The sequence below is a fragment of the Chenopodium quinoa genome, unplaced genomic scaffold (assembly GCF_001683475.1).
Source record: "Chenopodium quinoa cultivar QQ74 unplaced genomic scaffold, ASM168347v1, whole genome shotgun sequence".
NCBI lineage: Eukaryota > Viridiplantae > Streptophyta > Magnoliopsida > Caryophyllales > Amaranthaceae > Chenopodium > Chenopodium quinoa.
In genome coordinates this window covers 3,682,447-3,708,125 of record NW_018743218.1, presented here as the reverse complement: position 1 = coordinate 3,708,125, position 25,679 = coordinate 3,682,447, and the positions used below count along the sequence as shown (strand labels likewise).

Here is a 25,679-nt window from a genome sequence, read left to right as displayed (position 1 = left end):
GTACACTCTTGATACTCCCATTTCAAGCTTCTTCTCTAAGGGAATCATGAGCGATGAGGCTCATGATATATGGTATTCCAATTGCAAGAAAGACACACATCTAATGGCTAATTCCATCCCGGAATATTGGAAGGAAAGCTCTCCTTCTATTTTCCGGATATTTTCCTCAAATCATTAAAGGATGTTGTCAATATAAGAGTACCAAGAGTGACAATGGAAACTATGATGGACTCGTGTTTGATTTGACTAGGTCACTCTCAAACATGAAGATAAAGCCACCGGATGTGGGTTGTCTTGCTAAGGAAAGGCGTCGGCTTTGGTCAAGGGTCTACAATACCAAATTGAGACCTGGCATGCCCCTCCGACCTCATGTGCTTGGAATGACTAGGCTCTTCAAACACATGCAGCTTCTCGGGATCTCATTGGAGGATGAGATGGCGGGGCATATCTTGCTTGCTTCACTCCACTCGGGCTGTGATGGACTTAGAGTGCATATAGCGGCGGGAAAGGAGACACGCTCTTTAAAAGAGGTGGTGCAACTACTCAGCCGAGCCACCGCCTATGGAGTGATCGAGAGGCCCTTAAGAGAAAGGAAGAGGGAGTTCAATAACAAGGCAAGGATGTGGTGCTTCTATTGTGGTGGGCAAGGCCACTACAAGAGGGAATACAAGCTCTTTCGAAAAGAGGAGGAGGAGAGGAATGTGGCATCTGTCTCAGGTATCTTCATCAACACTTGCGTTTAAAGCTATTCATAGGTATTGGATACCATGTATAACTCACTTTATGTATCCTTTTCAGGAACCAAGTGAGAGGGCATCACAAGTGACAGGGTATTGGATACCATGTGCATCAACAAGTTGACGACAAAGATGGTCTTTTGATCGTGCTTGTAGGTACATTTATTTTTCCTATGACTTGTAATTAAACAATGGTTGTTTCTTATGCTTTTGAACGTACTTTTGATCAATGGTGTTGGACACCAAGTTATTTTGATTACAAGACTTAATCAATGGTTGGTTTGTTAAAATGTCTTGTTTATATGTTCTATAAAATTGCATATGTTTAGACAAATTATTGATACTGCCAAAAGGGCTAAGACCATCGAGTCGAATCAAACCTACTTGTGGCATTGTCGTCTTGGCCACATTAACGTCAAACGCATCAAGAAACTTCTTCAAGAAGGTGTTCTTGACTCATTCGACTTGGAGTCGTTTGAAAATTACGAAGGATGTCTATTAGACAAGATGATAAAGCAGTCATTCTCCAAGTTGGGAGAAAGGGCAAGTGACTTATTGGGTCTAATACATACGGATGTATGTGGACCAATGAGTACACCCGCAAGGCAAGGTTATCGATATTTCATTACCTTTACCGACGACTATAGTAGATATGGTTATGTCTACCTTATGTCGAACAAATATGAATCTTTTGAGAAATTCAAAAAATTTCAGAGTGAAGTTGAAAATCAACTTGGCAAGAAAATGAAATCACTTCGATCGGATCGAGTTGGCGAGTATTTGAGCCATTAAATCGACAATCACTTGAAAGAAAATGGTATTCTTTTAGAGTTGACACCTTTCGGAACTCTACAATGGAACGAAGTATCCGAACGGAGGAATCGTACCTTGTTAGACATGGTTCGATAAATGATGGGTCTTAGTGAACTTCCTATCTCTTTCTGGGGACACGCACTTCTAACTGTGGCACTAACTCTAAACTGTGCTCCGTCAAAAGCTTTTGAAAAGACTCCATATGAATTATGGACGAAGAAACCTCCGAGGTTGTCTTTTCTTAAGATTTGGGGTTGCGAAGTATATGTCAAGAGATTAGTTTCTGATAATTTTCACCCAAAATCAGACAAGTGTTTCTTTGTGGGCTACCCAAAAGAAACCAAGACATCCTAGTTATGGATGAAGATGAGCCAGCGACATGCAAACAAGCTATGACGAGCCCCGACTCTGCTAAATGGTAAGAGGCCATGAAATCCGAGATGGACTCTATGTCTGAAAATCAAGTATGGGACTTGGTTAATTTTCCCGAAGGTTATTCTCCGCAACAAAAAGTCCCCCTACTTTTAAGGGTTGTTTATGCACTCTTTTGTCGTAGGCTCAAGTCATCCTCAGATGGTATATCTTATGACGCAAGGCGGTATTTCCCTTGCGCTTTGGGATTGAATCCAATGCTAAACGCATGGCCTCCCAATTGGCCTCTTCATCATAGAGCATGATTCAAAGTGTTGGCTCATAATGTTCAATGGGCAGAACGGCTTCAGTGCCGTATGTCATGAGAAACGGGGTTTCACCGGTTGCCCCTTTTTCGGTTGTTCTGATGGCCCATAGGACATGAGGCAACTCATATGCCCATAGACCGTCAGCTCTTTCAATTTTATTTTTAATACCGTCTAAGATCAGCTTGTTGAAGGCTTCAACTTGGCCATTTGCTTGGGGTTGGCCTACTGATGCAAAACAATGTGAGATCTCTTGATCTCCCAACCAATTTTTAAGGCCAGGCGTTTCAAACTGAGGGCGATTGTCAAAGACCATAGAGACGGGTACCCCGAACCGGGTGATAATATTTCTCCAGATGAAGGAGATGACATCCTTCGTCTTAATGCCCTTTACCGCCTCTGTTTCTACCCACTTAGTGAAGTAATCAACAGCAACCAAGATGTACCTTCGTCCGCTTGAAGCAGGTGTAAATGGACCTAGAATGTCCATCCCCCATTTCACAAAAGGTACTGGGCTGTAGATAGTCGTTAGATCAGCGGCCAGACGATGTATAAGCTTGCCAAATCTTTGGCACTTGTCACATTTCTTCACCAATTCCATGGCTCTGTCGCCTGCCCTTTTTGCTAGAGTTTTGTCGCCTATATGTGATGCACAAAATCCCAAGTGCAGATCCTGTAAAACTTCTTTCCCCTTTTCAGGGGTGACACATTTCAGCAACGGCTGGAGATAACCCTTCTTGAAGAGTTCTCCGTTATTGACCTCAACACTTGCGGCCCGCTTCTTTAGTGCGGCCGCTTCTGAAGGGGCATCCGGCAAAGTGTCGTTTACCAGATAAGCCCGGATGACATCCATCCAGGTCGAGCTTCGGTCAAGAACTCTAATGGGATCATGTTCAATGCTTCTTTTTTCCATGACTTCCCAAAAGATTGACCTAGGCGTATCACAAGATGCGGATGATGCTAGCTTAGAAAGGGAATCCGCCTGATTGTTTTCTGACCTGGGAACTTGGCTCAAATGAAATTCGTCAAGTGACCCAGCCTCTTCTTTGACCACCTGAAGATATTTGATCATAGCCGGATAGGTGGCCTCATAGTCACCATGGTATTGGCTGACGATCAACTAGGAATCAGAGCAAGCGTCAACTTTCCTTGCCCCTGTCGCCTTACACATACGGATACTGGCTTGTAGAGTCTCACACTCTGCCTCATTGTTTGAGGTCTGGAACTTGAACCGTAGCGCATATTCATATTTATCCCCTTCCGGAGACTGAGATATTACACCTGCACCACAGTCGTTCATGGTAGAGCTCCTGTCTACATACACTTTCTAAACCTGGTCAAGATTCTCTGGCTCAGCCGGCCTTGTCATTTCGACGATGAAGTCAGCAAACGCCTGACCTTTCACCGCCTTCCTAGGTTCGAAAGTGATTTCCAGACTTTGCATTTCAATAGCCCATTTGAGCATTCTACCAAATGACTCCAAGGTTGTCATTGGCCGCTTGAGGGGTTGATCTATGTAGATCACCACCAGATGTGCTAGGATGTATGGTTTTAACTTCTTGACTACCTTGAAAAGAGCAAGCCCAAAATTTTCAACCATGGGGTACCAGAGCTCAGCATTTCGAAGAACGTGGCTAATGATATACCAGAAGCTGAATGCCGTCTCTCTCAGCAAGGAGAACAGCACTGAGGGCATGATCCAAGATAGCTAAGTACCTGTAGAGAACCTCCTGAGGCAGAGGGCTTACTAGCCTTGGCAACGAATGCAAGTGCTCTTTCAATTTCTAAAGTGTCGCCTCAGCATCATCCTCCCATTCAAATCTTGGCTTCTTCTTGATTGCCTGGAAGAAGTAGAGGCACTTGTCACCTGGCCAGCTGAGGAATCTCCCCAATGCTGCCAGGCAACCAGTTAATTTTTAAACTTCCCTTACAGTGTGGGGCGACTTAATGTCAATAACCGCCTGATATCTTTTCTAGATTAGCCTCTGTTCCTCTTTGATCAACCAATAATCCAAGAAATTTCCCAGACTCAACACCAAAGACACACTTCTTGTGATTAAGCATGACCCGGTGCCGCTTGAGGGTGGTGAAGGTTTCTCGAAGATCGGCAAGGTGATCCGTCTATAGCTTGGATTTGACTATCATGTCATCAATGTACGCCTCTACATTCCTCCCAATTTGATTAATCAAGACTGTATTAATCATACGTTAAAAGGTAGCAGGTGCATTTTTCAGCCCAAACGGCATCTCAGTGTAGCAGAATAACCCTTGATCAATGACGAATGCCGTCCTTTCTTGATCCTTCTTCCACAAGGGTATCTGGTGGAAGCCTGAGTAGGCGTCCATGAAGCTCATCAAGGCATGGCCGACTGTAGAGTCGACCAAGCTGTGGATCCTTGGAAGTGGATAACTATCTTTCGGACATTCCTTGTTCAGATCTGTGTAGTCAACACACATCCGCCAGGTCCCATTCGGCTTTTTGACGAGGACAACATTGGCTACCCAATCTGGGTAGTAACATTGCCGGATGAACCCAGCCTTCAAGAGCTTCTTCACCTCGGCGGCCGTCGCCTGACTTCTTTCCTCACTGTGGTTCCTTTTCTTTTGCCTAACCGACTTTCTTTTAGGATCCACGGCGAGTTTATGCACAGCTAGATCCGGGCTAACGCCTGGCATCTCCTCGACTTCAAAGGCAAAAACGTCCTTGAATTCCCTCAAGAGGTCATGCAACTCTTCACCCATCTTAGAAAAAACAGTCGTCCTAACCTTAATTGTTCGGTTTGGACGAGTATCATCCAGAACAATGCCGATGTGATCACCAGCTGGCTGGAGACGTAGCTCGTTTGACCTTTCCCCGGTCATTAACTGCTATTGCCTCTCCTTCTTGACGGTTACCAATTGGTCCGCCTTTCTCTTTTTGTCGGCTGCCCTTGGAGTAGGCGCAACCGTTCTGACCTCATCAAGGTCTACAGACTCCTCATTCAGACTGGCTGCAGCCACATTCGAATTGACGTCTGAGAGATAGCATTCTCTCGCCGTCTTCTGGTCTACACTCAAGGAGCCTACAGACCCATCATCTCTTTCAAATATAAGGAGCATGAAGGCTGGAATGATGACCTCTTTAGACTCATTCAGCGTTGGCCTGCCTAGTATTAGGTTATAGGCGGTCAATTCCTCAACAAGGAACCGAACCACCATGTGGCGTCCTGCCCCCTTCTCGCACAACCTAATAGGTAGGTCAATTCTTCCCACCGGATGCACGACCCCTCCCCCAAATCCAACCAAGGGGTGTGAAACTTGGGTCATGCTACTAGGCTTGTACTTAAGCTTAGCCAAGCACTTCTGACTGATCAGGTCGGATGAACTCCTAGTGTGGATTAGGATCCGGCCAACCTTCTGATTGGCTATCTTGCACTCGATCACTATGGGGTCATCTTGTGGCCGCCTAACCTTGCCCCTATCCTTCTCAGTGATGAGGACGTCAGGGAATGTGTCTTTTGACGCTTGGCCCTCATCCACTATGCTGACATCCAGCCTCCGGTCGTAGTCCTTGGTGCCCCGGATGGTAGGACCCCCTCCGGCAAAGCTGCCTGCTATAGTATAGATCGTTTCATCATTAGTGTCCGAACTATTAGCAGATTGGGGTGCCTTCTTGGACGGCTGTCCATTGTTTGTTTTGAGGGTCACCTTGGACTTCAGAATATAGGACTTTAACACTACTTTATCAGCTAGACAGTCCAATAACCGTTTGAGGCTGTAACAATCATTGGTTTCATGGCCTATGTCCTCATGAAAGTGACAGTATTTGTTCTTGTTCCGGTTTCTGACGGAACCCTTCATTGAAGTCGTTTTATCGATAGTCACCCGGTCTTTGATCTCCATGAGGATGGAGTAACTGTCCTTGTTGAACTCGTACTTGGGGGCGTACGGTTGCAACTCTTTCTTCTTCTTCTAGGATGGCTGACCAGAGTTGTCTGCCACCCAGACTTCCTTGCTTTTCTTACTCTCTTCCTTTTTAGCTGGTTGAGTAGACCGGCTCTCTTTTTTGTTGGACTTTTTGGAATCCGACGGCTACTTGATGGCGCACAACTTAGTAAACTGTATGCAGGATTCTGCTTCCATCAAAGCATTCTGGAGGGTACCGACCCTTTTTCTGACAAGATCAAACTTGAAAGTTGATCCGTCTTTCAGATCCTTAAAGAAGTCTGTGTAAGCCACTTCGTTAGACAGTCCTTGAATCTGGATTCTCATCAGATTGAACCGCCTGACGTAGGACCTAAGCCCTTCTCCATCACCCTGTTGTATGGCACTTAAGTCCAAACTTATTTTTTTTCCCAGGGATATTCATAGAGAAGTTAGAGGCGAACAAGTACGCAAGCGTCTTGAAGCTGTTTATGCATCCGACTGATAAATTGCCAAACCATCGTTGGGCAATGCCCTTCAATGTAGCCAGGAAGCATCTACACCAGGTGGCGTCATCCAACCCCTGTAGGTATATGAGGTTGGTGTATGGCCATCAGGTGGTCTTCTGGGTTGGTGGTACTGTCATAGGCACCCACCAACACATTCTTAACCTTGGCAGGCTGGGCCGCTTCGATTATCTCCTTAGAGAACATAGAAGGTTTTTCCCCAAGGTTTAGCAGCCGAAGCTGCCAGTCCATTTGCTGGACAATCTGTGCCGCCTGACCTCTAAAGAAGGTTGGTTGCATGTATGGTAATCCATACAACATGTATGGCTGTTGGGGCACATACGGAGCCGGATGGATAATCTGAGGGCCAATACGTGCGGACAAGCCGCGTGACTGACTCTCTTGGTTTGTTTTCGAGCACCTCATTGAGGTATTTAAGAAACTGTCTGGGTAAGTTAACGTTGAAGCCGACTTGGACAATTGTTGACTTCTCTTCTGCTTGATTAACATCCAGGCATCCGAGAACGTCTTCCTTGAACCATCCAGCTAAACATGTCGGATGGCCTTCCTCTTCCCTGATTTAGAGAATCGGATCCTAGTTATATCCCCCAAGGGCCGGTTCCCATCCTTTAGCTTGGGATGAGGAGTAGGGACACGGTCCTGAACTGGATTTTTCTTTCCCGTGGTAGAAGGCTTTTTAGCTGACTGACCCTTGTTGGAGCCACCAGTCTTTTTGTTTAGGAGGTCCTTGATCTCCCCTTTGAAACTCGTCATGAATTTTATAAGCTTGTCTCTGGTGACGGGAGCGGCACCCTCCGCCGCCTGGGGTTGTCCAGCCGGTATACCAATTGGATTGCTTGGACCAGCTTTGTCTTCGCCCCGTTCCCTTGTTTCCTTGGAACGCGTGCGTCTTGTTCTGAATGACCCATTTGGGGCCACATAGGTGTCGACCTCAAGGTCGTCACTACTATCTTGGTCCGTATGGACCTCGGCTTCGGCCGTAGACCGTTTGCCTTCAGCAGGAGGTACAGGCTCTTTAGATACCATCTTAGAAGTACCCTCCCCACAGACGGGGCCAAATGTTTCGGGGTCCTTCAGGAGAGTTACAATACCAAGATTGGAATTTGGACATCTGTACCTGCAAAACCACGGAGACTCCGGTTAGGGGAGTTCCGCCTCCAACGATCAAGTTAGAACCGGAATGGAGTCTTTAATAAATGCGGAAGTTAATAATCTTCTCGAATTACGAGATCGAGAGTAAATGATCAGCAATTAATATGCTCGGTTTCTTATAATTGAATATTTATAGGGTCTTGAATAATGTGCCACGTGTCCAGAGGGGATTGGTTCTGGTAAACCACTCTGAAAGTGACACGTGTCACACGCTGATTGGTTCATGTGGCATAAGGTATTTTTACCCCAAACATCCCTTATGTGCTCTCAAAATATTTATCAATAATTTTAGAAAAATACAAAAGCCATAATAATCAATTATAAACAAAAATAAAATTCAAATCCTAGCTAACATATAATAGTATACCAATGTAGGAAGTTCTTGATGTAAAACAAGAGTGTTGGAAGAAAACAAGAGAGAGAGAGACTCACAAATGAAAGGGAAAAAGTCCCACATTGGTTGGGGGGAGAGGTTTTGCCTTTTTTATATGTTTTAGTGTCTTAGCACTACTTGGAGGTGGGTGTTTTACCACACAAACGCGCGCGCGTGCTGGGCTGGGTTGGGCTCGGGCCTTGGGTCTTGGGAAATGCGATGCGCAGGCGTGGGTCTCTCTTATTTTTTAAAGAAAGTTTATTTCTTATTTAGCTCCCCTTGTAATGAAATATTGTAATCAGTTACAATATTTTGTTTGACTGTTTCAGATTCTTCCTTTGATTGTGGAATATAACGGAAAGTCGTTTCCTTGATTTTGGCTGAACATTGCTTAGGTTTCGGCCATAATTATCTGGTTGTTTCTTCTTTTTTCCTTGTTGGTCGTTGCTCTCTGTTACTCTATATAAACCACCTTTTGTTTCTTCGATGAACATACAGAAATTCACAGTCTTCTCTTTTCTCGAAAATAATCTAGACATGAGTTCTTATTCTTTCTGTTTTTTGGGCAAGTGTTTAGAATTCCAGTCGGCTTTGTAAGTGCACATAAACTCCGGAGTCGTGCTTATCCTGGAGGGCAACCGCTTCTTGTTTACTACACTAGGAGGTAGTGCAGAATCGTCTTTTAGGTCAGTGGTTCGCCACGACACGGCTTCTGTCAGTTTTGGTTCACGCATCAAGAGAGAAGTAATTTCTGTTTTATTGCTTATAGTATAACAATGTAAAAGACGACTATGGCTTCCAAATTTCTGATTCCTGATATGTCTTGAAAGGAATGGTGTCCTTCCAACAAGTGTATTATTCTGATAGAGGATTCAGAATTATTACAGAGCTAATTCTTCAGTAAGGTCAAGTGATCGGAATGCCTAGGTGGAGGCTGCTTTCGATCAGTAATATTAAGGTATAATTAATATTATAGCTTAATCTTAACTGAACCCTTCGGGTCGAACCCAATCGAACAACCGATCCGAGACGACGAATTAATCCGAAGGATTTAATGAGTCGTCGGAGTTTTACGAACTCAGACATCGGATATCGAGCTTAGGGCGTCAAGGCCGAGCGTCGCAAAATCACAAGCAATAAGTACGAACATAGCCGTAGCATCACATTAGCCTAGCCATGTGAAGTGCTGGGCTAGGCTAGCTCATCGCAAGCCTAGGCGCACCATGTTTGTGCTAGGCGCACAAGGCAGCCCATCGCAACCTTCGCGTGGCATGGCAGCACCTTTGCACAGCCCATCGCACAAGCACAACACCATCGCAATGCTAGGCACTGGCGTGCGTGTGCATGCCCAGGGCTATCGCACTAACCGCAGCACAAGCATGGCACTGTCGCATGGATAGGCCATGCGTGTATGCGCATGCGTGCAAGCCATCGCAGCATCACAGCACCAAGCTTCGCATGCTTGTGCGTGTGGCTGGCGAGGCGATGCCCAACATGCGTGGCTCGCTAGCAGCACGCATGCTGGGAGTGCAAGGGCATGGGAATGCGAGTGCGAGCAAGCGAGAGTGCCAAGCTAGCAGCGCCCAGCGCTGGCACGCAGCAGCAGCAGCACGAGCATCACCCAACATAGCTCGCACATGCTGGCTGGGGTGATGCGGGCTTGCTGGCTGGTGCTAGATAGTAGCACTAGCTGGCGTGCTAGCTGGCTGCCATCCCATCAAGCATTGGTTCCGGTTTTGTGAGGATGTGGGGACCAACCAAAGCCTTGGGGACCAAGGCAATGGTCCCCCCCTCCCCATGCCTTGAGCCTCACTTATCTCTCTCTAATTGCGCCACTTGTTGCGTTGTGATTGATTTAATTATTTATTTAATTTAGAATTAAATAAATTGTTAAATTTACCAACTCTCCCACATTGGTTGAGTATACCTTGAAATTCAAGGGTTCATTTCCCTATAAATACCAAAGTTTGGGTATTTGGGAAAGAACACTTGAGCTGAAAAGTAAAGGAAACTCCATTGTTGAGTATACCTTGAAATTCGTAAAACTCCAAGTTTATATTTTGTCCGGACCTTGACTAACCTTCGAGGCTTACGACGATCAGGTCGGGTTCGAGGGTACGATCCCGTTGGAGGCCTCGCATTATCGAGGTTGAAGTAAGAGCTTAGTGTAAGTGCGAAGCACGCGTCGAGGGTATAATTCTTATCCTTTCTCTTAATTAAGTTTTAATTATGTTTTACTTGTATTAGTTGAATTAATTATGGGGGCGGGTCTTGGGGGGCTTCATTCCGCGTAGTGAGGGTCACTACGAAACCCTACATGTCTAAGTTATAACCTCTTGATGGAAAGAATTACAAACGTCGGGCTCTTAATTTTAAAACTCGTATTTTTCTCGATTTGGCTGTCGAACCCAGATTTTCGCTCAAAAATAGTGATTTTTGGGTGGAATCGACATTCTAAAACAGATTCAACCCTCTTTGAAAATTGTCCAGAAGCCAAATTCGAACCAGAAACCCAAGTTTTTGGGGTTTTTTCAACGAAAATTTTAAATCTTTTTAAGCCTTGATTAATGCAAGCATACAAGGTTAGATTAAATGCATTATTGCATCCCTAATCTACTACTATTTTAAATATCCTTAAGCATAATTATGGAGTTTTAATTAGTGCTTGAGTTGATATGCTATTTGTCACACAAACTTGATTTTTCACAATTGTGCAAATAAATTGCATTAATGTGTGAATGTTTGATGTGAATGTGTAGTTTTTAAGTTCTTAAGTATGATAAAGATCTAATATTTAAAAGTTTAAATGATTGGAACTTTAACCCTAAATTCCATATTGAACAAAGTTTGGATTTTTTTCATATTTGGTTGATTAAAATCCTTGAAGTTCAAATGCTTGTGAGTAAAAATTGATTAATCTTCATATTGGAAGATGTAATCTTGATATTTTACACAAGTATGAAAGTTGGAAAATTTTATCATTAGATGGTTAATTTATTTTTCCAACTCCCATTTGTCAAATCCATTAATAATTTGCATATTGGTTAAATTAATTATGGACATAGCTCTTTTCAATTTTAAGCATAAAAGAAGACCTAAATTGTTTCAAAATAAAATTTTGGATGATTTAGGCTTGTGCACCATTAAAATTGAATTTAATTCCAAAATAAATTTAGATTAATTTTACGTCGCACGTAAATCGGGATTAAAAATCCCGAGAAAATTGCACGCAAATTGAGGCAATACCCCAAGCGTCGCCAAGGCCAGTCGGGCTGCCCATGGTGCGCACAAGAAGTAAGCCACGGTGCTGCTGTGCGATGCTATGTGTCGGGGAAGCTTGGGGCAATGGCTGGGAGCTGGCTTGCGAAGGGATGCTGCTGGGCAGCATGGTAACAAGCACCAGCCTAGCGCACCACTTGCTGGCAGGCACCAGCATGCGTAGCATGCTAGGCAGGCTACTAGTGCTAGCAGTGTGGCTTGTTGTGCTGGGCAGTACATGCTAGCACCACGCACCATAGCACAAGGCAGGGGCTGCCTAGCAGCCATGGTGCGCACCCACCAAGCAATTGTGTGGGCTATTTTGCTTAATTTCGAGCTATGTATTTTACGAAAATTTTGCCGATTTTAAAATATTCATGTAATTATTTTAACGAGGTTAAAACCTCGATTTTTTCGATTTTTGCAAAATTTTGACAAATTATGGGTTAAGCCAACTTAATTAATCGGATTGATTAAGTATGGATGCGGAATTTAGTGGGAGCTTAGTTGATTTCGTGAGCAATTTTGCATTTTTAGAAATAATGGGTTAAACAACTTTGACTAGTTTTAATTAGGCGCGTTAATCGGATTAACAACCTAAGTTAGTTACTAGTTTTGCGTGTTTAATTATGTATTTCGTAATATGCATGGGTCATTCACAAATAGTGAATGGGTGAATGGAAGATTGTTTTCAAAATAGGTTATTGAAAAAGGCAACTAGTGGGACCCGACTGGGATAGAAAATACGGACTGCGTTCAGTTATGTATTTTTGTAAATCTAAATACGGTCTGCGAACCGTTAAGTATTTTTGTACTTAAGATTTTTCTTAGTCATAGTAGCTAGTTATTTTATTTTGGCAAAGATGTCTCAAGACGGCGTTTTGATGAAGACGAGCCAAGATGAAGACCCTTGAAGAGTTGAAGATTTCAAGGGGTCATGCTAGTTGCCAAAAGCATCAATTCATGCTTTATATATATTATTGTTATATATGAATGTTAGATGCATGTCTAGGATTTCATATGTTGCGACGATTAGTTAAGTTCACTTAAATCAACCAACATAGAAACCCTAGGTCCCTTAATAATATTGAGCTAAAATTTGCCGTTCCAAGAACAACACTTACCGAACTAATGCGCGTATGTAATGGGCTACGCCAAAGCGAGGCATCACTACTTCCCTAGGAACGTAAGGTATACTAGGTATACAATTTGTCTTGGTTAAGCTCAACGATATCAGTTATCAGTCCTTAGATGTCGTGGCAAAAGAGATAAAATGTCAAGAATGCATTAGATGCGACATTTTATCAAACCGAGAGTAGCTTAGAGTTATTAGCAATTGGATTGCTTACCTTAAGATATTTAATGTTAAGACAAGCCAAAGCATGCTTAACCATTTCTTAATCTTTAGGATCTCGGAATTATTTTATTCTCGCCTAAAAGGGACAAATTTTATTAATGCGTGGATAAAATGCTCAATAAGATTGAAAATATGCATGAACGCTTTTAAATTTCAAACTTATTGGTTTTATGAATGGTTTTTCATTTTAAATTCTTTCAATTGTAGAACAATGTCTGCATGTAACTCAAACAACAACCACATGTGCCCGGAACTCCCCGAAAAGTTGGCATTTTGCCTCAACTTGGTCAAATTTAAGGAGTGGAAGGAGGAACTCAGGAAAATTCTCCGGAATTGTTCCTTAGAGTATACTCTTGATACTCCCATTCCAAGCTTCTTCTCTAAGGGGATCATGACCGATGAGGCTCATGAAGAATGGTCTTCCAATTGCAAGAAAGTCTCACGACTCATGGCTAATTCCATCCCGGAATATTGGAAGGAAAGCCTTTCCTCCTACCTTCCGGACATATTCCTCAAAGCACTTGAGGACGTTGTCAATGTAAGAGTCACCAAGAGTGACAATGGCAACTATGATGGACTCGTGTTTGATTTGACTAGGTCGCTCTCAAACATGAAGATAAAGCCACCAAATGTGGGTTGTTTTGCTAAGGAAAGGCGTCGGCTTTGGACAAAGGTCTACAATGCCAAATTGAGACCCGACATGCCCCTCCGACCTCATGTTCTTGGAATGACTAGACTCTTCAAACACATGCAGCTTCTCGGAATCTCATTGGAGGATGAGATGGCGGGGCATATCTTGCTTGCTTCGCTCCACTCGGGCTGTGATGCACTTAGAGTGCATATAGCTGCGGGAAAGGAGACACGCTCCTTAATGGAGGTGGTGCAACTACTCAGCCGAGCCACCGCATGTGGAGTGACCGAGAGGCCCTTGAGAGCAAGGAGAAGGGAGTTCAAGAAGGTCAAGGCAAAGATGCATTGCTTCTATTGTGGTGGGCAAGGTCACTACAAGAGAGAATGCAAGCTCTTTCGGGAAGAGGAGGAGAGAAATGGAGCATCTTCCTCAGGTATCTTCCTTAAACACTTGTGAATTAAGCTTATCATAGGTATTAGATACCAAGTATGACTCACTTTATGTTGCCTTTTCAGGAACCAAGTGAGAAGCTTATCAAGTGTTGGTGCAAGGACAAGAAGACGACGAAGATGGTTTTTCGGTCGTGCTTGCATGCACTATTTTGTCTATGACATGTAATTAAACTAATCCTAGTTTTCATCATGCTTTTGAACATACTATAATCTATGGTATTGGACACCTAGTTATTTTGAATGTAAGACTTTGACAATAGTTGTTTCAAAATTGTCTTGCAAATATATGTTCAATGAAATTGCATGTGTTTACATATGATTAGACAAAAGTTGATACCACTAACTAAGACATCTAAGAATTCACTTTTACCGACGATTTTAGTAGATATGGATATATCTACTTAATGTCGAATAAATCTGAATCCTTTGAGAAATTCAAAGAATTTCAGAAAGAAGTTGAAAATCAACTTGGCAAGAAAATTAAAGCACTTCGATCGGATCGAGGTGGCGAATATTTGAGCCATGAATTCGACGATCACTTGAAAGAAAATGGTATTCTTTCAGAGTTGACACCTCATGGAACTCCTCAATGGAACGGAGTATCTGAACGGAGGAATCTAACCTTGTTAGACATGGTTCGATCAATGATGGATCTTAGTGAACTTCCTATCTCTTTCTGGGGACATGCGCTACAAACCGCGGCACTAACACTGAACCAAGCTCCGTCAAAAGCTGTTGAAAAGACTCCATATGAATTATGGACTAAGAAACCTCCTAGGTTGTCTTTTCTCAAGATTTGGGGATGCGAAGCATATGTCAAACGATTGATTTCGGACAAACTTCATCCCAAATCAGAAAAGTGTTTCTTTGTGGGATATCCAAAAGAAACCAAAGGGTATTAGTTCTACAACAAATCCGAGAACAAAGTGTTTGTTGCTCGCGATGGTGTCTTTTTGGAGAAGGAACACCTTTCCAAAATGACAAGTGGGAGGAAAATCGAACTCGACGAAGTTCGAGAGGACGAGCAACAATGTCAACCTGATAAAACTGACAATCTAAGTGCTTTGGAAGCAGCTGAGAAGATTGGTTAGAATCAAACAGACAATGTAAATGCTCAACCCATTACCCTTCGTAGGTCGCAACGACAAAGATCTCAACCAGACAGATACCTTGGTATTGTCTTAACCGATGATCAAGACATCCTAGTAATGGATAGCGAAGAGCAAGCGACCTACAAACAAGCTATGACGAGCCCCGACTCTGCTAAATGGCAAGAGGCCATGAAATCCGAGATGGACTCCATGTTTGAAAATCAAGTCTGGGACTTGGTGAATTTGCCCAAGGGTTACATACCCATTGGTTGCAAATGGATCTTCAAATTGAAGACAGACAAGGATGGAAATGTATCAATATACAAAGCTAGACTGGTGGCAAAAGGTTATAGACAAATCCACAGGATTGACTATGATGAAACCTTTTCACCGGTTGCAATGCTAAAGTCTGTCCGGATTATTCTAGCGATTGCTGCATATTATGATTATGAAATATGGCAGATGGATGTCAAAACCGCCTTCCTAAATGGGCTTTTAGAAGAAACTGTGTACATGTCACAGCCAGAAGGTTTTGTTGATCCAAGCAACGCTGGAAAGGTTTGCAAGCTTAAGAAGTCCATTTATGGACTAAAGCAAGCCAGCAGGAGTTGGAATTTGCGATTTAATGAAGCCATCAACAAGTTTGGTTTTATTAAAAATCCAGAAGAATCTTTTGTATACAAGAAGGTCACTGGGAGTGACATCGCATTCCTAGTCCTATATGTCGATGACATACTACTCATTGGAAACAGCACAAAATTACTAGAGTCCGTAAAGGGTTGGTTGGGAAAGTGTTTATTAATGAAGGACTTAGGAGAGGCACAGTACATATTGGGCATCAAGATCTACAGGGATAGATCTAAGAGGATGATTGGATTGAGCCAAAGTACTTACATTGATAAGGTACTGGCACAATTCCACATGGAGAATGCCAAGAGAGGGCATCTACCCATGTCCCATGGCGTAACTCTCAGCAAGAAACAGTGTCCACAGACACCTGTTGAGCGAGAGAGAATGGATCAGATTCCATATGCTTCGCTAATTGGATCGATCATGTATGCCATGATATGTACCAGGCCAGATGTATCGTATGCTTTAAGCGCTACGAGCCGATACCAATCAAACCCAGGAGAGGTGCATTGGACTGCAGCCAAGAACATCCTAAAGTACCTGAAAAGGAACAAGGATAAATTCCTGGTTTATGGTGACCATAAAGACCTGGTTGTTAAAGGTTACACCGACGCTGGCTTCCAGACTGACAGAGACGACTTTAAGTCACAGTCAGGGTACATATTCTGTTTGAATGGAGGAGCGTTTAGCTGGAAGAGTGCCAAGCAGAGCACCACTGCAGATTCTACAACTAAAGTCGAATACTTGGCTGCTTCAGAAGCCGCTAAGGAGGCTGTTTGGATTCGCAAGTTCGTCAGTGAACTTGGTGTTATACCCTCCATCAAGGGTCCGATAGATCTCTACTGTGACAACAATGGAGCTATCGCTCAGACTAGAGAGCCAAGAGAGAACCAGAAGGTCAAACATGTCCAAAGGCGATTTCACATGATAAGGGAATGGAAATCTGAAGGTGAAATCAGAATTTGCAAGATCGGCACAGATGATAATGTGGCTGATCCTTTGACTAAACCTTTGCCTCAAGTGAAACACAACAAGCACATTGAGGCAATGGGAATCAAGCACGTCGGAGACTGACTTTAAAATTCCCTGTACATGTGTTTTAATTAAAATGGTTGTTTTAATGTAAGACACTGTATTGAAACCATTCGTTTATGGAGTAATTAATTTTTAATGCAAAATTATTTTTCACTCCATTGCTATTTAATTGTGGTTTAGAATTAAATAATGAGTCCATTCGATTTGTGGAAATATTCAAAACGGGGTATCTTGACCATGTCTTGGATGAAGAAACACCTGATAAGGGAACATTGAATATTTAAATTGAAAATTATCCCTAATCGAGGTCATCTAAATGATGGACGATCGATGACCACCAGAGATTAGTGTGTACTATGATTTACAGCACCGTTTCTTGTGCTGCAAGGACATGATGGTCATAAATCATTTGCACAGGTGCCAGTTTGGAACTGCACTGGATCGACCTCTAAGAGTACGTTAAGAGATTCAAAATTGTCATAAGTACATTTCTCATTATAGCTATCGGAACTCGTTTCCTCAACCATGAGTGTTGTGAAGTTTTCTTGTTTGAGTACTAGTCTCTTTGATGTTGCCTAACGTCTGCCGTAACTGGGGATCATAACGGGAACACTCAGGAGATTAGGTCCTCTTAGTAAGAGAAACTTACAATGCAAGACTGGGAATTTCCCCCTATTAACAATAGGGAACATGTCTTTGTTGTTTACAAGGCCGCTCGAAGAGCGAGACTGTGAAAATGCATGGCCGTGCTGAGATGGATTTTAAAAATCATCTGCTTATTGACAGTTGAACTCGAAGATCGAGAAACACTTCTGAACGTAATAAGGATGACGATGAATCTTACCTTATAGTTCACGAAGAGACATTAAGCGACATAGGAAATGGGCTATACACTGTATGCACACTTGTCCGGAAGGACAAGTGGGAGATTGAAAGGAACGGTGTCATTCCAACAAGTGTATTATTCTGATAGAGGGTTCAGAATTATTACAGAGCTAATTCTTCAGTAAGGTCAAGTGATCGGAACGCCTAGGTGGAGGCCGCTTCCGATCAGTAATATTAAGGTATAATTAATATTACATCTTAATCTTAACTAAACCCTTCGGGTCGAACCCAATCGAACAACCGATCCAAGACTACGAATTAATCCGAAGAATTTCATGAGTCGTCGGAGTTTTAAGAACACAGACGTTGGATATCGAGCCCAGGGCGTAGAGGCCGAGCGTTGCAAAATCACAAGCAACAAGTACGAACATAGTCGTAACATCACATTGGCCTAGCCATGTGAAGTGCTAGGCTAGGCTAGCTCATCGCAAGCCTAGGCGCACCATGTGTGTGCTAGGCGCGCAAGGCAGCCCATCACAGCCTTCGCGTGACATGGCAGCACCTTCGCACAACCCATCGCACAAGCAAAGCACCATCGCAGTGATAGGCACTGGCGTGTGTGCGTGCGTGTGCATGCCCAAGGCTGTCGCAACCGCAGCATAAGCGTGGCACTGTCGCATGGCTAGACCATGCGTGTATGCACATGAGTGAAAGCCATCGCATCATCACAGCACCAAGCTTCGCATGCTTGTGCGTGTGGCTGGCGAGGCGATGCCCAGCATGCGTGGCTCGCTAACAGCACGCATGCTGGGAGTGCAAGGGCATGGGAATGCGAGTGCGAGCAAGCGAGAGTGCCAAGCTAGCAGCGGTCAGCGCTGGCACGCAGCAGCAGCAGCACGAGCATCACCCAGCACAGCTCGCACATGCTGGCTGGGGTGATGCGGGCTTGCAGGCTGGTGTTAGCTTGCAGCACTAGCTGGCGTGCTAGCTGGCTGCCATCCCAGCAAGCATTGGTGCCGGTTTTGTGAGGATGTGGGGACCAACCAAAGCCTTGGGGAGCAAGGCAATGGTCCCCCTCCCTCCCCATGCCTTGAGCCTCACTTATCTCTCTCTAATTGCGCCACTTGTTGCGTTGTGATGTGATTTAATTATTTATTTAATTTAGAATTAAATAAATTGTTAAATTTACCGACTCTCCCACATTGGTGGGAAATTGAAAATCAAGGGTTCATTTCCCTATAAATACCAAAGTTTGGGTATTTAGGAAAGAACACTTGAGTGGAAAAGTAAAGGAAACTCCATTATTGAGTATACCTTGAAATTCGTAAAACTCTAAGTTTATATTTTGTCCGGGCCTTGACTAACCTTCGAGGCTTAGGAAGATCGGGTCAGGTTCAAGGGTACGATCTCGTTGGAGGCCTCACATTATCGAGGTTAAAGTAAGAGCTCGGTGTACGAGCGAACCACGCGTCGAGGGTATAATTCTTATCCTTTCTCTTAATTATGTTTTAATTATGTTTTGCTTGTATTAGTTGCATTAATTATGGGGGCGGGTCTTGGGGGGTTTCATTCCGCGTAGTGAGAGTCACTACGAAACCCTACATGTCTAAGTTAGGACCTCTTGATGGAAAGAATTACAAACGTCGGGCTGTTAGGATGCGTGTTTATTTGGAATAAATTGATGTTGCGTATGTGCTTGAAGATATTGTTAAACCTGTTGATAAGGGTGATTTGTCTGAAACTGATGTTAAGTTTGCTAAAGATGATAGAACATGTAAGGGCATGTTGCAGCATTATATGCCAAATAATCTATTGGACATTTATATGGGTTTTTATCATGCTAAGGATATTTGGGATGTTTTAGAGAAAAAATTTGGGACTGATGATGCTGGTACTAAACGTTATCGTGTTAGTAAGTGGTTGAGTTTTCAAGTTGTTGATGATAAGCCTATTATTGATCAGATTCATGCTTATGAGAATGTGTGTATTAATGTGGCTGCTGAAGGTCTGTCTATTATTTGGGATATTACCTTTGCTATTGTTTTGATTGATAAACTCCCTCCCTCTTGGAAGGATTTTCGTAACCAATTGATGCACAAAAAGGAAGACCTAACCTTAGAGGAGCTTGTAGGACCCCTCAAAATTGAGGAGGAAAACCGTATCAAAGACAAAGGTCATTCTGTTTTCCCTTCCTCTTCTTCTACCAAATCCAATCTTGTTAAACCCAAACCAAACAACCAGTACAAAACCAAAAATAGTTCCCTTAAGCCTAAAGGGAAGGTTGAGAAGTACAAGTTTAAGGGTACCTGTTTTGAGTGTGGTCTGACTAGTCACAAGGCTAACGATTGCAGACTTAAGAAGAAGAAGAATGGACAGAGTCAAGCGAATCTTATTGAGGATTCTGACGTAATTGTTGCTGTTATTTTAGAAGCTAACTTTACAGGTAATGCTGCTGAGTGGATTGTTGACACTGGAGCAACCAGGCACATCTGCGCCAACAAGGACATGTTAACCACCTATGATAAGGTTGAAGGTGAAAATTTCTTCATGGGCAACTCAAATTTTGCTTCTATCCAAGGCAAAGGGAATATCGTTCTCACTCTCACTTCTGGAAAATTGCTTACTTTCACTAATGTTTTGCATGTTCCAGAATTGCGTAGGAATTTAATTTCTTGCAGTTTGCTCATGAAAGCTGGACTGAAGCTCTCCTTTGATTCTGATAGATTAGTTCTTACTCGCAATAGGGAATTTGTGGGGAAGGGCTTTTGTAATGGGGGGCTTTTTACTCTTAATGTTAAAATTGACACTATGAATAAGAATGCTAGTACTTCTTCTACTTATATTGCTGAGTCTATTGATTTATGGCATGCATTAGGTCACGTTAACATTGATTCGATTAAAAGGCTTAAACATTTAAATTTGATTCCACGTCTTTCTAACACTGATTTTTCAAAATGTTAAATTTGTGTTGAAGCCAAATTCATAAAGAAGCCATTTAAATCAGTAGATAGACATACTGAAGTACTAGAACTTGTTCATAGTGACCTGGGTGATTTTAATAATCACGAGAGCAGAGGGGGTAAAAAGTATTACATTACCTTTGTTGATGACTTTTCACGTTTTTGCATAGTTTATCTTCTCAGGTCTAAGGACAAAGCTGAGGAAATGTTCCTCAAATATAAATTTGGGGTAGAAAACCAATTGAACAAGAAGATTAAGAGGGTTAGGAGTGACAGGGGTGGTGAGTACAACCCTGACACTCTTAAGGAATTTTGTGAGCAACTCGGCATTGTACATGAGACGACAGCTCCCTATTCACCCGAACAAAATGATATAGCTGAAAGAAAAATAGAACTTTAAAGAATATGATGAATTCTATGCTTATTAGTTCTGGGCTTCCTAATAACATATGGGAGGGAGGCTATTCTTTCTGCTTGTCATGTTTTGAACAGGGTTCTTCATAACAAGCTTTGACAAGACTCCATACAAAATATGGAAATGTCGAGTACCAAACCTGAAATACTTGAAAGTGTGGGGGTGCCTAGAAAAAGTAGGCATACCTAGTTTCAAGAGGGACAAAATTGGTCCTAAAACGGTTGATGTTATTTTTGTTGGCTATGCTTATCAAAGTGCAGCTTATCGTTTCTTTGTTAAAGGTACTAACAACTCTTATGCAGGTGGCCATATCATTGAGGCAAGAGATGTAGAATTCTTTGAGAACATTTTTCCTTGGAAAATGTCTCCCACTAATGATAGTGAATTACCTGCTAGTAGTTCTGTTATTTTACCTATTGCTAATGCTCCTATTACTAATGATGATTCTGTTTTGAAGCCAAGAAGAAGCAAACGGGCACAAAAGGACAACAGTTTTGGTCCTAATTTTATTACTTCCTTTTTATCTGAATCTTCCTTAATTGATGATGATTTTGTGCATATCTTTGTTTTGGAAGATGATCCAAGAGCCTATGATGAGACAATGAGGTCAGTTGATGCTGTTTTTTGGAAAGAAGCAATTGATAGTGAATTGCAATAAATTCTCAATAATAACACTTGGGAATTGGTTAAACTTCCTAGAGGTTGTAAGCCCATTACTTGTAAATGGATCTTTAGGAAAAAATTAAAAGTCGATGGATCCATAGACAAGTATAAGGCAAGGATAGTGGTAAGGGGTTTTACTCAAAGTTTGGCATGATTAATTTGATACTTACTCCCCTGTCACTAAAATTGCAACCATTAGGACTTTAATTTCTCTTGCTTGCATTTTTTATCTTATTGTTCACCAAATGGAAGTCAAAACTGCATTTTTGAACAGTGACTTGGATGAGGAGATTTACATGGTCCAACCTGAAAGGTTCATTGTTCTGGGCCAAGAGAACAAGGTTTGTAAGTTAGTCAAGTCATTGTATGGGCTTAAGCAAGCTCCAAAGCAATAATGGCATGACAAATTCGATAAGACTATGATTGGTAATGGTTTTCATGTTAATGAAGGTGATTCTTGTGTTTATTCTAAGCATGATAGTCTTGGTTGTGTGGTTATTTATCTTTATGTGGATGAAATGTTAATTTTTGGGACTGGCTTGGATCAGGTAAATGAGACAAAACAGTTTTTGAGTTCGAATTTTGAAATGAAAGACATGGGTGAGGCAGATGTGATTTTGGGAGTAAAAATCAAAAGGACTTCAAATGGCATCTTTCTTAATCAATCACACTATGTTGAAAAACTTCTTAAAAGGTTTGACTCATTTAATGTCGATCCAGTTAAGACTCCATATGACCCGAGCTTCCACCTAAAGAAAAATAATGGTGATCCAGTTGATCAGTTTGAATATGCTAGAATTATTGGTAGTGTTATGTTTCTTATGAACTACACTAGACTTGACATTTCTTATTTAGTTAGTAGGTTGAGCAGGTACACTCATAACCAAATAGTGATCATTGGATTGCTCTAAGGAGGTTGCTTAGGTACCTTAAGGGTACCATGGATTGGGGTTTGCACTACTCCAAATTTCTTGGAGTTTTGGAGGGTTTTTGTGATGCCAACTGGGTACCGACAATGATGAAGTTAACTCCATCAGTGGCTATGTCTTCACCCTTGGGGGGGGGAGTCGTATCCTAGAAATCTTGTAAGTAATCTTGTACTGCTATGTCTACTATGGAATCTGAGTTTATTGCTCTTGAATTGGCAGGTCATGAGGCAGAATGGTTGAGGAACATGCTAGCTGATATTCCACTGTGGGGAAAGCTAGGTCCTTCAGTTGCACTTCATTGTGATTCGCAAGCTGCGATTGCTGTTGCACACAACCATGCCTATAATGGGAAGAAGAGACACATTCGTCTGAGGCATAAGGCCGTCAAAAATTTGTTGTCTGAAGGGATGATATCACTGGACTATGTTAAGTCCGAAAAGAACATTGCGGATCCGTTGACTAAAGGCCTATGAAGAAAACTAGTTTTGGAAACATCGGAAGACATGGGGCTAAAGTCCATTGTATGAATTGTGAAATGGTGAACTCCTACTGATCACTATAAATTCAAAGGGGAACATTATATAATAATTCGGAAGCATAGTTTTATTTTTTGTCCATCTCTAGATGTTTGTTTTGTGCTTAGCTACAAATGAGAAAGAGGTTTAGCATATGGCTGTTAATGAACCCATATCCATATTATGGAGGTGTGTTGTAGCTCACACTTGATGGGATTCACCTACTTAGGTGTGGAAGTGTGGCCGCTTCCTATGAGTATTTCGTGGGCTTATATTCTAGTGCACCTATGAGCATCCAGGCTTGGACATATGGCCAGTATAATGCGTCACCTTTATTCGCGGAATTTCAGAATATTATACATGTTCAATTGTGTGGCTCAAAGTGATGGGCCCCTAACTCCCTATTGAGTTCAAGACGAAGGTCACTTGGTAGGTGAGGGATCATAGCTTGATATCCACTATGTGTTAATTCAAGTCGCGAGACATTGACACTTATGCAATTGTTTTGTTTTGCCCAGAATCATTTTATCCTTTTTTCTTCCTTTCTTTTTCATATTTTCGAACCTGTGGGGGATTGTTGGAAGTTCTTGATACAAAACAAGAGTGTTGGAAGAAAACAAGAGAGAGAGAGAGACTCACAAATGAAAGGGAAAAAGTCCCACATTGATTGGGGGGAGAGGTTTTGCCTTGTTTATATGTTATACTGTCTTAGCACTACTTAGTTGAGTGACTTGGAGGTGGGTGTTGTACCACACACGCGCGCGCGCGTGTGCCGAGCCAGGCTGGGTCGGGCTCGGGCCTCGGGGTTTGGGGAATGCGATGCGCGGGCGTGGGTCCCTCTTATATTTTGGAGAAAGTTTATTTCCTTTTTAGCTCACCTTGTTTTGGAATATTGTAATCAGTTACAATATTTTGTTTGACTGTTTCAGATTCTTCCTTTGATTGTGGAATATAACGGGCAGTCGTATCCTTGATTTTGGCTGAACGTTGCTTAGGTTTCGGCCTTAATTATCTGGTTGTTTCTTCTTTTTTACTTGCTGGCCGTTGCTTTTTGTTACTCTATATAAACCACCTTTTGTTTCTTCGATTAACACACAGAAATTCACAGTCTTCTCTTTTCTCGAAAATAATCTAAACACGAGTTCTTATTCTTTCTATTTTCTGGGCAAGTGTTCCGAATTCCAGTCGGGTTTATGAGTGCACATAAACTCCGGCGCCGTGCTTATCCTAGAGGACAACCGCTTCTTGTCTACTGCACCAGGAGGTAGCGCAGAATCGTCTTTTAGGTCAGTGGTTGTCACGACACGACTTCTGTCAGTTTTGGTTCACGCATCAAGAGATAAGTAATTTCTGTTTTATTGCTTATAGTATAACAACCAATACATCAAAAATGTAAAGTTAAAGAAAATAAATCTCATAGACAATGAAAATTGATTATGACAAGCAAATTGCACAAGTTATTCCAACATAAAATAAATAAATGCGATTAAGATCATATTCGAGAAAAATTATCGAAAAAATTGAAAAAAAATATATATAAATACCACTAATAAGGTTCTAGTAAATAAGCATGGTTACAGTTTTAATGCGATCTATATGATCAACCAAAAGTTCTTTAAAATGGAAAGAGAAATTGAAAATGAGAAATTAAAGAAGCCTGATGGTGTTGCTATCGACCTTGACTGTGCCGCGATCGAGCTTGAATGTGCTGGGTAAGTCAGGTGATATGACTATGACTCGACTTGTGTCAAGGTCGAGTCAGAACGCTATATATACTGAGTCGTGTGAGGTTGCCCGGGAGTCACATGACAAGCGATAGTTCATGTAATTGCGTACTGAAGGTTAGGCCGTGGTCCAAAAGCAAAGCGACCATACCGTATCAGACGAACTGAAGAAGACTACTGCGAGTGGGAGTTGGAAAGCCTCTATATTTAGATTACAAAAATAAAAGATAAAAAAAAGTTTTATATTTACGAGTTATTAAACAAAAACAGTGAGTAATGACTAAACAAAACCAAAACCATTGCTTAAAATCAATATCTCGTTAAATATGGAAGAGAAATAAAAGAGATAGGAGAAAAATTGGGGAGAGAAATAAATCAGTCTATATTATTCCATAGAGTGGGGATATATATGCATACAATATAACTAGGGTTTACTTAGATAACAATAAACCCTAGATCTAGAATATTCTGGAATGATACAAGGAGGATAATGGATATCCCCAAATATTTCATAACACTCCCCCTTGGATGTCCATTATCGAAGAGTATGCCTCGTTAAAACCTTATTAGGAAAAAACCCTGTGGAATTAAAACCTAATGAAGGAAAAAAGAGTACAACATTCTTCGTAATACGCTCGAGATGCCGCCTCATTAAAAAGCTTACCAATAAAACCCAATGTGGGACAAAACCATGGTCAAGGAAAAAAGAGTGCAGCACGTATTTTCTCTCCCTGATGAATGCATAACTTGAGATCTTCTAATATGTAGTAAAATATCATTTGTTGGTCTTCGATCCTCCTAAACTAAAATTGCATCTTCAAGTTTTCAAGTGAACATGTGAAGTGTCTTCATTTCACCATACATGTATTTATCTCTACATCATTCCAAACCTCTGTTTGAATAAAGTTACTTTAAAAGTTAAACTTATGCGGTTAGGCCTTCTTCTGGAGGTCCTGAATAATAGAAATCGATGATCATTATTTGATCAAACATTCATTAATAATAATTTGAT

At 42.0% G+C, this 25,679-nt stretch overlaps 1 protein-coding gene across 1 annotated transcript; it reads right to left on the bottom strand.

Moving 5' to 3' along the window:
* Positions 1-5,095: 5,095 nt before the first annotated feature.
* On the bottom strand, positions 5,096-6,067 carry LOC110734711. Its single transcript, XM_021914849.1, has one exon. The coding sequence runs from the start codon at positions 6,065-6,067 to the stop codon at positions 5,096-5,098; it is 972 nt and encodes a 323-aa protein (XP_021770541.1).
* Between the last annotated feature and the right edge of the window lie 19,612 nt (positions 6,068-25,679).

What these genes read in the sequence shown, in the direction of transcription:
- LOC110734711 (XM_021914849.1), bottom strand. Translation starts at nt 6,067, where the DNA reads ATGAAGGGTTCCGTCAGAAACCGGAACAAGAACAAATACTGTCACTTT.